General features: G+C 36.6%; 1 protein-coding gene across 5 annotated transcripts; it reads left to right on the top strand.

Moving 5' to 3' along the window:
• The first annotated feature begins 1,282 nt into the window (after positions 1 to 1,282).
• LOC104213966 (protein disulfide-isomerase SCO2-like) lies at positions 1,283 to 12,730 on the top strand. Of its 5 annotated transcripts, none has more exons than XM_009763547.1 (4): positions 1,283 to 1,607; positions 6,046 to 6,172; positions 7,409 to 7,668; positions 7,989 to 8,380. In XM_009763547.1, coding segments are annotated over exons 1-4 (411 nt in total). In that variant the 5' UTR covers positions 1,283 to 1,605; the 3' UTR covers positions 8,011 to 8,380. The 5 variants fall into 5 exon arrangements, 4 of the variants coding, with proteins under 4 accessions (XP_009761849.1, XP_009761846.1, XP_009761847.1 ...); XR_707787.2 differs by lacking the exon at positions 1,283 to 1,607 and adding an exon at positions 3,976 to 4,860; XM_009763545.2 differs by lacking the exon at positions 1,283 to 1,607 and adding an exon at positions 4,924 to 5,189.
• Positions 12,731 to 12,935: the final 205 nt, after the last annotated feature.

Here is a 12,935-nt window from a genome sequence, read left to right on the forward strand (position 1 = left end):
GAGCTGTCAATATGGGCTAGGTCGGGCTAGCCCAGCCCAGTCCACATGAGCGTTAGCAAGTGACGGGCTGGGCTGGGTTAGCTCACCATTTTGATGGGCCTTATAATAGTCAGTCCACCCCAACCTTATGTGGGCCGTGGTCTCCACGGGCCGATCCATCATTTTTAAAAATATAATTTTATATTTTTTCTTTAAGTTCTGACCTAAAAAAAGATAATTATTTAAAAGTTAAAAAATATCTTATTGGAAAAAATTCGCAAAACTTAATTACTTTTTATATTGTTCCAGTATATCACAATAAATACTAAAAAAAGTAAAAGACGAGACCATATTTCATTCACTAAAAGTCAAAACTTAAAACAAACTATTCAAGGGAACGTTCATGATACTTATGAGATATCCAACACATCATCTTCATCGAACACATTTGAATCCGCTTGTGACAAGGTTGTCTTAACATCTTCACTTTCATCTACAATTCATATGCAATATTAATTAGTTAAATATTAAAAATAATTAAATCTTAAAAATTAATAATATTTAAATTCACATAATAAAATATTACCAGTTTGAGTTTGGGAAAACCTGTACAGCCAATTTCGAGTAGTAACAAGTGTTTGGACATTTTCATAATAAATGCAGCTTCTGTACTTTGTAAGAACATGCCACCATTGCTAAATGTTGATTCCGATGGTACAACTGTAATAAGAATGCTAAGTACATCACGCACCATCATTGAAAGATCGGGATATTTTCTAGAATGGTCATTCCAATACATGACAACATCATCTCTTGAAACTTTTCAAGATCAAATTTTGGTTCCTCTTAGTAAAGATCCAATTCTGACTTTCCATCTCTAAAGGCAGTATACTTTTTATTTTTTATATATTTTAAATAAATATTTTATTAGGCCCACGGGCCAGCCTGACCCAGCCTCAATCAAGCCTCACGGGCTTACTCGGGCCGGGTTTAAAAGCCTCGTTTTTAAACTGGCTCCAAAAATTCTAGCCCAAACCTGCTAAATCACGGGTTGCGCTAGGCTGGCCCAATGGGCCAAGCCCATATTAACGGCTCTAACTATTTACATTTACACCAGAATAAATAAATAAATAAATAAATAGATAAATATAAAATATGAATTTTTACATTTTTATATACTATTAGAAACTTTATTACCCTCCCTATTCAAGTTTCAATTTAATTATATCGGCATATACAATTTATCAATTATATACATTTTAAGAATTTAATGAGAATCATTGAACTCATATAATCTCTCTAACATACATGTCTCACTCCCCATGTTTCTCTCACCATACCCCCGCGATTCTGTACTATCTCCCTCCATTAACGCCCTCTTCCACTTTTCTTCAAAAATCTTTTATAATCTCTCTCAATTTTTCTGAATTCTCCCTCTAAATCCTACAAAAATAGTAGCTGCTTGTTCTCTGAATTCTCCCTCTAAATCCTACAAAAATAGTAGCTGCTTGTTCGCCGTGGCAGAAGTGCCTGTTCTGAAAACTCTCATAATTACTGCTGTTGGTGTGTTCCTTGTTTTGGAACGTGTCAATCCCCTTGGCTCTGCTGCAAGGCACCGCTTGAACAATGTAAGTTTTCATCTCATGTTCTTCATTCTTGAAAGAAAAAAAAAGTTTATATTTTGTCCAACGGCCAGCGAATTTCTGTGCACAAATATATAAATTCATTCTTTCACTCAACCTCACAATTGTTCGCGAGTTGGTAAGAAGTCAGAAATTGGACAAAAAATAAATAGTGCTCAAATGGTGTTTCGAAGTTGTTTGACTCTCACGGCCATTAAAAAGCTTTGAATTCAAATTTGAGTTTTCAAAAATCATTAGTTGTTTGAATTGGTTGTTATTGCAAATAATTGGAATTATTGTTTGGAGTTTATATCTCAATTCTGAGGGTATTTAGTGAAGATTAGACTTGATTTTGACTGAATTTCAAGATTAGAAGTACAATATAACGAAGTACAATATACTTACGAAATTATAGTAAAGTTGTAGTATAATTATATGTAAATTGTATTTTGTTGTAGCTATATATTTTTTAATTTGAATGTTGTATGAAAGTTGAACAATAGTTGTATAATGTATGAATCGTTGTATAAAATTTGTATTTAAGTTATCAATACAATCTTTTTACATAAAGTTATTGATGTGTATCAAAATTGTATTAAGAGAGTAAGTCTTGATTGGGATTTTAGAGAGAAAGAAGCACACACCACAGACAAAATATATACAAATCAAATACAAAATATATACAAAGACATATTATCTGATGAGTTTGTTACAGAAAACATAAGGAAAATTTTGAGATATGTCGATTGTAATACAATTTTTTAAGGATTAAAAAAAAGACCAAAACAATTAGCAAATAGAAATCCCTAAATATAAGTTCGATCCGAAGAGAAGAGAGGAGAGAGGAGAGAGGAGAGAAAAAAGGAAAAGGGTATAACTAAATCCCTTGATTGAATGCACTAATAATGGATTGGGAGCCTTTAAGGTGGATTGTATATATTTTGTAGCTAAAACGTATTTAGGTCGGGTAAATACAAAAACTTAGACATTTTTCGTAATAAGATTTCAAATAGTGTATAGGAACAAAAAAATAGTCTTCGTTTTACTAAAGGCATGTGTCCAAGTCTTAAATGCCTAGAATGGTCAAATGACAATGCATGCAGCGGACTGGATGTAGAAACAACAACATTATTCGCAGAAACACCAGATGCAACATCATGCATAGAAACAGAAGATGCAACATTTGTTATAGAACTACTGCTCTTATTCATTTCATGTAAATGTTTGGCAGTAATAGTATTTACAAAGGATGCACTTAAAGCAGAAGTAGAAGAACCAGTAAAAGTGGCAGAATTGAGAATATAGAGCCCATCCTGAAGACTACCAAGAACCACTGGTTTTTTTTAGAGAAGGGCCAACTTAAATGAAGAAGAACTAGCACTTTAATTCTAAAACCATATAAGTTGTATTTAACAACTGCATATTATAAGCCCAGACCCCACTTGTGGGATTACACTGGGTTGTTGTTGTTGTTGTTGTTGAAACTATAAGCTCTATCTCATAAAATTATTTATATCCCTCAAGTTTGCTTTAAATATCAAACTTCCTTTCAATTTTTCTTCTATATAATACCTTTTTACATTATGTACGAATAATTTTAACTTTAGTTTGTAAAAAATAAGCATTTTTATTTCTATTAAATATTCAACAAACTTTGTCTACTAGATTTAAGGAGAATTATGAAATAAAAAAGATTTAACTAAAAACACCAGAAAACTCCCGTTAAATGCAAAATGTTACAATATTAAAATTGCACTCGACACCAGAATTAGACCACTCTAGACACGATAAATATACCAAAAATAGCTAAAACTACAAAATTTGTACCTCTAAATGTGAGTTCCCGTTAATTTTGCTGAAAGTTTCTGTTAAATCTAACACTATAATTTGTTAAGTATTTGTCGGAAATAAAAAAATGCACACTTTTGATAAAATTAAAAGGATAAAAAATGCTCATGGTATATTTAAGGGAGTATTTTAGACCCTTAAACACAAAGGAACCAATTTCCTCTAACTGAGTTGTGTTATGTTAACCCTCTTTGTGCACATCACCAGATTTTGTGATGGTACAGTTGGAAATTGACAGTGTCTAATACTCTTGTTCCTTTAAACTACTAACAACAACAACAACAACAACAACAACAACGATCCAGTATAATCCTACAAGCGGGGTCTGGGGAGGGTAATATGTACGCAGACCTTTCCCCTACCCCGAAGGGTAGAGAGGCTGTTTCCAGGAGACCCTCGGCTCATAAAAGCAACAGGAGCCGATATATTAGTACCATAAAAATGCATAATAAAATAACAGCAATATAAGAGATATGAAATACAACATACGAAATATGAAATAGATGGCTGGTATAGTAAAACTAGCAGTTAAAGCCCTGCATCAATAGACGACCAATGACATTCTTAGTCTAACTCCTAACCGACTAGTCTCACTCTATTGTGATGTAGAAATATTCACTAGTTTCCCCTAACCTACAACCTTAATGCTCGACCTCCATAATTCTATGTCAAGGGCCATGTCCTCAGTAATCCTAAGTCGCGACATGTCCTGTCTGATCACCTATAAACTAAAAAAAATGAATAATTCGAATTGAAATCTAAAGTCTATTAGTAACATTCACTATATTTGGACTGTGTAAATATTAATACATTTATATTTGAAGCGGTATGGCACCAGAACCTCGAAATCCTCGATCTTGGTTGTGAGAGGGAGAGTTCCATTTTTTCGTTACTACTTATATTACTGTGAATGCACAGTTTCAACTAAGTACATTTGAAAGACCGGTATTTACAACGTTGTTTGTTGTTTCCGCACACACGTTTTGAAACCGACAACACCTCAGCAATTCGCCTCCTAAATCTTATATGAAAACACATCTCATTTCTTTGATTTCGAATGTTGCCAATAAACCCTAGTTCCATTTTCACTCCGACAAGGTTTACCTGTTCCGCATTCCCATTTCATCCTAAGACCACCATCTCCATTCGTTGCCACGCCGCCGCTGATGCCGCTTCCTCCCTCGGCGCCGGCAGAATTTCCCAGAACTCCGACGGCACGGCTCCGGTGGAGAAGCGAAGTTCGAGCAAAAACATGAAAATCAATGGCTGGGGAAGGCCTTGGTCGCGTAATAGAGAGAGCTACTTGACGGATGATGGTGAAGCTCTTCCTCTTCCCATGACTTATCCTAACACTTGTCCTGTTTCCGCGGAGGAAATTGACCGTCGCCTTCGCTGTGATCCCCAAATTGAGGTCTTCATTTGGCTTTGCTCTATTATTTCTTTATATCTTTATTATATTATTCTCATATTAGACTACTGAGAAGAAATGAAATAGCTTTATTTGCCACTACGGGGATTTGAACCTGGTCTCACATGATCCATTCTGGTTTCGTTGGCCACTAACCCGCACCTTTGGATGTGACGGATCAATAGCAAACTATGATATATAGACCCGAGCTAGTTTGAGATTAAGGCGAAATTGATTGGTAGATTAATTTTCCTTCTTCAAATGTCGTCAATTTCATTGGAGCTCTACGCACATCCATGGCATTTCAACATTGCATGGGGTGTGCTTCCATGGTGAGTGAAGGTGTTAAAAGAGGATGAGGTAGACCGAAAATCATTTTAAAGGAAGTTGTCTCGAACAAAGTACAATTTCTAGGAATTCATACTAGGCGATATATATATTAGTTGAGAATATGTTTTAGACAAAGGAATCACAAAATCAACGCATTCCTTCTTAAACTTACCGGTTTGATGATATCTTAATCTAAGAAAAAAAGATTTAATAAGAAAATCCAATTTCCTTTTTCCTGTAATCCAGTGCATGGAATAAAGAACAAGCGTTGTTATTTATTCCAGGTCCTATAATTTCTAAGAGCGGGTTAGCCTTTCAGCGATCTATACATATAGAAAATATATTGAACTTCTAATACCTTTTATTTGTATAATATTGGCATGAGATGAGTTTAAATGGAGTAATATTGTCAGTGAAGATTCATATAGTCGACCCCACTTGGGATGAGTTTAGGCACAATTGTTGTTGTATGTATGTATAAAAGGACCTTTTGGAACATTAATGCTTGTGCAGTGACTAAAAGAAAACATCTTCTTTAAAAAAAACTCTTTTTTTAAGCTTATATGGCAGCACTGTGTCAGCATTTTGTCTAGCATCTTGTGGCACAAAGTTATTGGTAAAAAGTATGGACCAAGATTGGTCAATATCCTGTCAAATGAAAATCTCTTCCACCACTAGATTACCAATGATATTGGTAGGAACCAGAATGGTATTGATCACCACAGTGTAATATCTTTGTTCTGCATAAAAGATGTTTACAAGAGTGTTAAAGTTATTCTTTTGGTCGAGGTTTGTTGTTTTTCCTTTGATCATGCTTATGTTTTGATGAAACTCTTTTGGTCATTCTTGTTACCATAGGATTGCAAGGAAGTCGTCTATGAGTGGACTGGAAAATGTCGGAGTTGCCAAGGAACAGGATTTGTCAGTTACTATAGTAAGCGAGGGAAGGAGACCATCTGTAAATGCATACCTTGCCAAGGAATTGGTACAAGTACTTAACTTTTATTTCTTCTGTGAATTATATTTTTAATGAACAGTAGTTTCTTTTGCTGTTCTGCTCTACTTTGCGAGTATGGACTGAGTACTGATGCATTCAAGGCTTCGATGTATATAGTAGCATGCAGTAGGTCATTTATTCTTGTGTAGGACTAATTGTGAATAAGCCCCTAAAGATTAGTTGCATGTCAATAAGAAAGGGATGCATTAAAAGGATGCTGACTTAAGGTTCGTAAGTGTGAGCTCACTAACCCTACCCAAATTATCTATATAATCAGCTATTATTTCTTTGCACCAAAAGTGCAAATAAAGCAGAGAGGAATTCTTCAATTCCTTAATGTGCAAACGTATTAATCTTTGCTTTTTCACTGGAGATGTTTTCTGTGAAAAAAACGGTGAAAAACTCTGCAGAAGCATGCCACAATGCTAAATTAACTTCGAAGAACTCAGTCTTCTGGTGAGATTCTCTTGGATATATTCACTTTCTCATTGTCCTTTTTGTGTTAGAATTACTTTTTTTTTTTTGTTCTTTGCCTGGAGTTTTCTATGATTATTTTTGAATGATGTGTCACCAACACGAGGGCCATGTGATCTGTCAAGTTGTCCTGAATCATCGCAACAATGGACAGAACCCACTTCAACCTTTTATCTAATAAGTGTTTCCTGCCAAAAGACGGGGTTCTTCAATGATTATTAAGTCGCTCAAATATCACTTCTTTTGATATGGTGCTTATTTGATGAGATTTTCGACAGAATCATTTTGACTTCACATTGGATCGTTGAAGGAAAGACCCCTTTTCAACTGTATGGATCTTTTCCAGATTCCTTGGCGATTTTTCCTTGGGCAAAACCCTCTTTGTGTGCGCTTTTTGTAGGACTGCAGAATAATTGCTTTAAATGCCAGTACCTTGAAAAGTAAAAATAAAATGATAGCTGGAGAGTAAAATCGACAGTGTGGCGAGAGGTGTTAAAGGAGAAAGGAGTGACTTGATTATGAGAGTAGTTTAACTTATTTATGTGTGGTTAGTTAGTTAGGAAGTTAGTGAGGTTAATGAGGTACTTAGTTAGTTTGTTACAATAGTGATTAGTCACACATGTGTATATATATATGTGTAAGTGTAAGAGATGCACAGTAAGTGCACAATTTTCACTGTTTCATTCATGCTGTAATGCTATGATAGAACCTAGTCATGTTGTGCCTTTGTACACAAATCATGTCTCTCAGAACATGTCAATGACACCTATGCCAATGCAATCCATGTCCATGTATCATGGCCATCAGTATGTGAGCCAAGCTACTGAAGGATTACAAGGTCAAGGAAACTCTGGCACTCAGACTCAAGTAGGTTCTTCCTCCTCACAGCCTCAGGGATCAGCAAGTACTGCTTCACAAGGAGGTGACTTTCTCTCCACCAAGGAACAATATGATCAAATAATGCAGATTTTGAATAATACCCCGTCCTCCTACTCAAGCAAATGCAGCAGGTATTGATACTGCCTTTTTAGCATCCACTAACTCACAAGAATGGATCATTGAAACAGGTGCCACAAATCATATGATGTCAGATGTTAATGTACTGACCAAAACCTCCCTAATCACACTTTTTAAGTCTAGAAGAGTTCTACTACCTAATGGAGATGGCACTCAAGTTACTTAGATTGGAGATAGTCATATTTCAGATAGAAGCACTATTAAAGAAGTGCTCTATGTACCTCAATTCAAATTCAACTTATTGTCAGTCTCCAAGGTGACAAGAGATCTAAGATGCTTTGCTTCCTTTTATCCTGATTTCTGTATATTTCAGGATCTCTTCAGTGGCAAGGTGAGGGAGATTGGTAGGGCTGAGATGGCCTATATTTCCTGCAGAAACATGGGGCCAAGAAGCTTACTGCAGTCGCCTTAGTTACAGCTGGAATAAAGTCAAGAAATATGATATTACTTTGTGGCATAAAAGATTAGGTCATATCGTTAGCATGGTACTCAGAAGACTGTTTCCTGCTAAACTAGCAAGTATTACAAACGCTATAAATAAATGCACTGTATGCCCTTGTGCTAAACAAACTAGGTTGACATTCCCTACTAGTTGTATTAAGAGCACTGATGCATTTGATCTGATTCATGTGGATGTTTGGGGTCCTTACAAATATGCAACTTTTGATGGAAATAGATATTTCTTGACTGTTGTTGATGATTTCACCGGAATGACTTGGTTGTTTCTTCTGAAATTAAAATCTGATGTATGTGTTATACTTGCACAGTTTATTGTGTTTGTTCAAACTCAATTTAACAAAACCTTGAAGGCAGTCAGATCTAACAATGGGTCTGTATTTGTCAATTCTGTATGCAATACCTTGTTCTAGAAATATGGCATTGTCCATCAGAAGACATGTGCTTATATTCCTCAACAGAATGGAGTTGCTGAGAGGAAACACAGGCATATCCTGGAGGTGACTTGAGCCTTAATGTTTCAGGCCAATATTCCTATAAAGTACTGGGGTCATTGTGTTCTTGCAGCAATATATGTTATTAATAGAATGCCATCTTATGTACTCAATGGCCTGTCTCCCTTTGAATTGTTGTATGGTAGAGCACCCACTTTGGAACATTTGAGAGTTCGTGGTTGTCTGTGTTATGCCAAACAGGTTCAGGAAACAGACAAATTTCTTCCCAGAGCTAAGCCTACTGTCCTTATGGGGTTTTTTGATACTCAAAAGGGATATATCCTGTTAGATTTGGACACTCATTGCTTTCTCATTAACAGAGATGTTTCTTTCAGGGAAGATGTTTTCCCTTTCACGGACTCTCCAGCACCACCTGTGTTCTTGCCCCCTGTATCATCTATTTTTGATGCAGAATTTACCTCACCTCATTCTTCTATCATTTCTGACCATGCAGCTAGCAGATCAGGACAGGATTTATCTCTACAGTACCACTCACTATCAGAAGTGGTGCCAACTTCCTTGCCTTCTTAGAATCACAACTTCAATGGTCCGAGGGGATCATTAAGGACCAAACAAGCTCCTATTTGGATGAAAGACTGTGTGTCTTTGCCAGGACGCAAGTCTGTGCCTTACTCTATTACCAACTATGTGTCATATGATGGACTCACTCTTAAATATCAGGCCTATCTAGCTGCCTTCTCCACTATAGTGGAACCTACCTCCTTTGAGGAAGCTATTAAAGATCCTAGGTGGGTGGATGCTATGCGGGCTGAGATTGCTGCCTTAGAATCTAACCATACTTGGGATGTGGTACCCTTGCCTGATGGCAGAATTCCTATTGGGTGCAAGTGGATATACAAAGTAAAGTACAAGGCCTCAGGAGAGGTAGAGAGGTTCAAGGCTAGGCTTGTGGCCAAGGGGTATAGTCAACAAGAGGGTGTTGATTATCAGGAAACATTTAGTCCAGTGGTTAAAATGGTTACAGTCAAAACAGTTCTTGCTGTTGCTGCATCTGAGCATTGGCACATTTATCAGATGGATGTGTACAATGATTTTCTCCAGGGTGACTTGCATGATGAGATATATATGACTCTGCCACAAGGCTTTCAGAGTCATGGGGAGAGTAGACCAACATGCAGACTCTTGAAATCCTTATATGGTCTTAACCAGGCACCAAAACAGTGGAATGCTAAGCTATCTGAAGCACGGGTGCACTTAGGCTTCATGCAGAGTTAACATGATCACTCCTTGTTCGTAAGAGGGATAGGCTGACACACTGTCATCATCTTGGTCTATGTGGATGACATGCTTCTAACTGGACCTGACTTGACACTAATAGATGAAGTCAAAGCTAAGCTACGACTGACTTTTAAGATGAAGGACTTAGGAGAGTTGAAATACTTTCTTGGCATTGAATTTGCCAGGTCACAGCAAGGCATCCTGATGCATTAAAGGAAATACACACTAGAGCTCATCTCTGAACTTGGACTGGGAGCTGCAAAGCCTGCAGTTACACCTATTGAAGCCAATGTCAAGCTTACTACTAAGGAATATGATGAACACACTGGCACCCTTGATGGCACAGCAGATGAAACCTTGACAGACCCCAGCATGTACCAGAGGCTACTAGGAAAGCTGCTCTACTTGACAGTCACACGACCATACATAGCATTCAGTGTCCAGACACTAAGTCAATTTATGCAGAAGCCAAAGAGATCTCATATGGAAACTGCACAAAGAGTGGTCAGGTTGAGGTCTCATATAGATGCTGCACAAAGAGTGGTCAGGTATGTGAAAGGGCAGCCTGGACAAGGCATACTAATGTCTAGCAGAAAGGAGAACACTATTACAGCATACTGTGATGCTGACTGGGCAGCCTGCCCTTTCACTAGGAAATCAGTACACTGGATTCTTTATCAAGTATGGTGAGTCATTAGTGTCCTAGAAGTCAAAGAAGCAAAGCACTATCTCCAGGAGTTCTGCAGAATCAGAGCACAGGAGCATTGCATCAACTGTGGCAGAGTTGGTTTGGATACTTGGCTTATTCAAGGATATTAGGGTAGTTGTTGAACTCCCTGTGAACATGTTCACAGACAGTAAAGCAGTAATTCAAATAGTTGCCAATCCAGTGTTCCATGAACGCACCAAACACATTGAGATTGACATCATTTTATAAGAGAGAAGATACAGAATGGGTTGGTGAAGACTGAATATGTAGCAATTAAGGTATAGCTAGCAGATATTCTAACCAAGGGCTTAACCAAAGTTCAACATGACTATTTGCTGTCCAAGCTAGGGGTACTTGATGTCTTCATACCACCTAGCTTGAGGGGGAGTGTTGAGGAGAAAGGAGTGACTTGATTATGAGAGTAGTTTAGCTTATGGGAATAGTGAGGTTAATGAGGTACTTAGTTAGTTAGTTAGTTTGTTACAATAGTGATTAGTCGCACGTGTGTATATATATATATATATATATATATATATATATATATATATATATATATATATATATATTAGTTAGTTAGTTAGTTTGTTACAATAGTGATTAGTCGCACGTGTGTATATATATATATATATATGTATATGTGTGTGTGTGTGTGTGTGTGTGTGTAAGTGTTAGAGATGCACAGTAAGTGGGAATACAATTTTCATTATTTCATTCATTTCTCTTTCTCAGATAACTTCTTCTTCCTCTTCTATTCCTCTTCTCCCTCGTAGCTAGGGTTTCCACTGGTGATTAATCACCAAACTTCAGCAAGAGGGACTTCAGTGATTTATGTAGGAAGTTCATGAAATAGGCATGGTGAATGGAGATGTGAGAGGAAGTTCTAAAAGGAGCTTATGGACTAAGTGATTATGAAGGAGTAGGAAGGCCATTGATGGGAATCATTTCATAATCTCCTTTGGCATAATATGCTATTCTGGTTGACTATGCTATACTCATAGTGTTGGACTGAGTTATTGTAGATGATACTGTGATTTGGGCACCACTCATCTTTCGTAGTATTTTTAGGATAGATTATGTATAAACAATTAAGAAGCGGAGCACCAAGGATGAGGAGCAAAGATGCTGTTAACAAAGATTAAAATATTTTTTAGCTATGTTTTCTAGGAATTGCATTACTCTGCTATCCTATATGTGCACATTTCCAATAATGAAAGCGAATTTAGGGACTGTAGACCTTTTCATTTTTTGAATCCTTTCTTCTATTCATTATGTTAGCTCAGTACACATTGATATAAATTTTACAGTTTCTGAGACAACATACCTTCATGTGGTTTTAGGTTTATCTTGTCCCCATTTAGCACCTTAGTCATTATAGTGTTTACCTACATTTTGATATGGAGGTTTACATAAGTCATGGCCAAAACTTGTCTTTTTGTACAGATAAATTTTTATGAACAAGAAGGGCATTTTCTTTGATACAAGTAGAAAAATTAAACAAAGAAGTTTCTACTTTCTTTTTCCTTTCTTTGCCTCATTTGCTTTAGTACAAGCTTACATGAGGAAAGAGCAAGGCTGAAGTGGCCGATGACTTCCATAATTTGCAACAGGAGTAATAGGGAAACTACAGATTCTCATAATGAGAATTGGTGATCAGCAAAGAAATTTCACTTTGAGATTGTGGAGCAATCTGCTTTTTAATACAAAATCTTTGCGACTGCAGGTTATGTGCAGAAGATAACAGCACGAAAGGATATCGATGTGATGGAGGACTTGGATAATGGAAAACCACCTTGGCAGAAGTAAATGATCATCTAATACACATTTTTGTCTAACCTTAGCAGACATTGACGATAACTTTGAAGAGGCTTATTTATTAGAGAATCGTAGTATTCTTTAAGATGTAAAGACAGTTGCCTGACAACATAATTTTCGAGTCAAATAAAAAGGAGATACCATACTACATTCATAGTGCAAGAAGTTCTTGAAGATCAAGGCGGGCGTTTTGCGAAGAATGATGATTATATTCTTGGTTCTATAAGTAAATGTTATTATTTTACTTCTTTCCATGATCATTTCATATAATCTTTAGACATTGACTCCTAACTCTAGATGGTTAATAAATCATTGGTGAATGAGAAGAGGTCTCTGTTAATGTCATGCCCCTTTTATTCATGGCCTGACCTTTTGACTGTATTCTATGTATCAGTCTTCTTTCCAGTTGGTTGTTTATATAGTAAAAGAATATCTTCTGAAAAAGTCTCGACCCTGTAAATGTGTATAATCTTTAACAGATCAACTAAGTCTCAAACCCAAATTAGTTCGGATGAGTATATGAATTCATTTTCTGTCTCTTACGATGATG

The sequence above is a fragment of the Nicotiana sylvestris genome, chromosome 12, assembly GCF_000393655.2.
Source record: "Nicotiana sylvestris chromosome 12, ASM39365v2, whole genome shotgun sequence".
Classification (NCBI taxonomy): domain Eukaryota; kingdom Viridiplantae; phylum Streptophyta; class Magnoliopsida; order Solanales; family Solanaceae; genus Nicotiana; species Nicotiana sylvestris.

What these genes read in the sequence shown, in the direction of transcription:
- LOC104213966 (XM_009763544.2), top strand. Translation starts at nt 4,507, where the DNA reads ATGTTGCCAATAAACCCTAGTTCCATTTTCACTCCGACAAGGTTTACC. An exon ending in GCTGTGATCCCCAAATTGAG is followed by an intron (nt 4,861 to 6,045) that starts GTCTTCATTTGG and finishes TTGTTACCATAG; the next exon opens with GATTGCAAGGAAGTCGTCTA. An exon ending in CATACCTTGCCAAGGAATTG is followed by an intron (nt 6,173 to 12,293) that starts GTACAAGTACTT and finishes TTGCGACTGCAG; the next exon opens with GTTATGTGCAGAAGATAACA.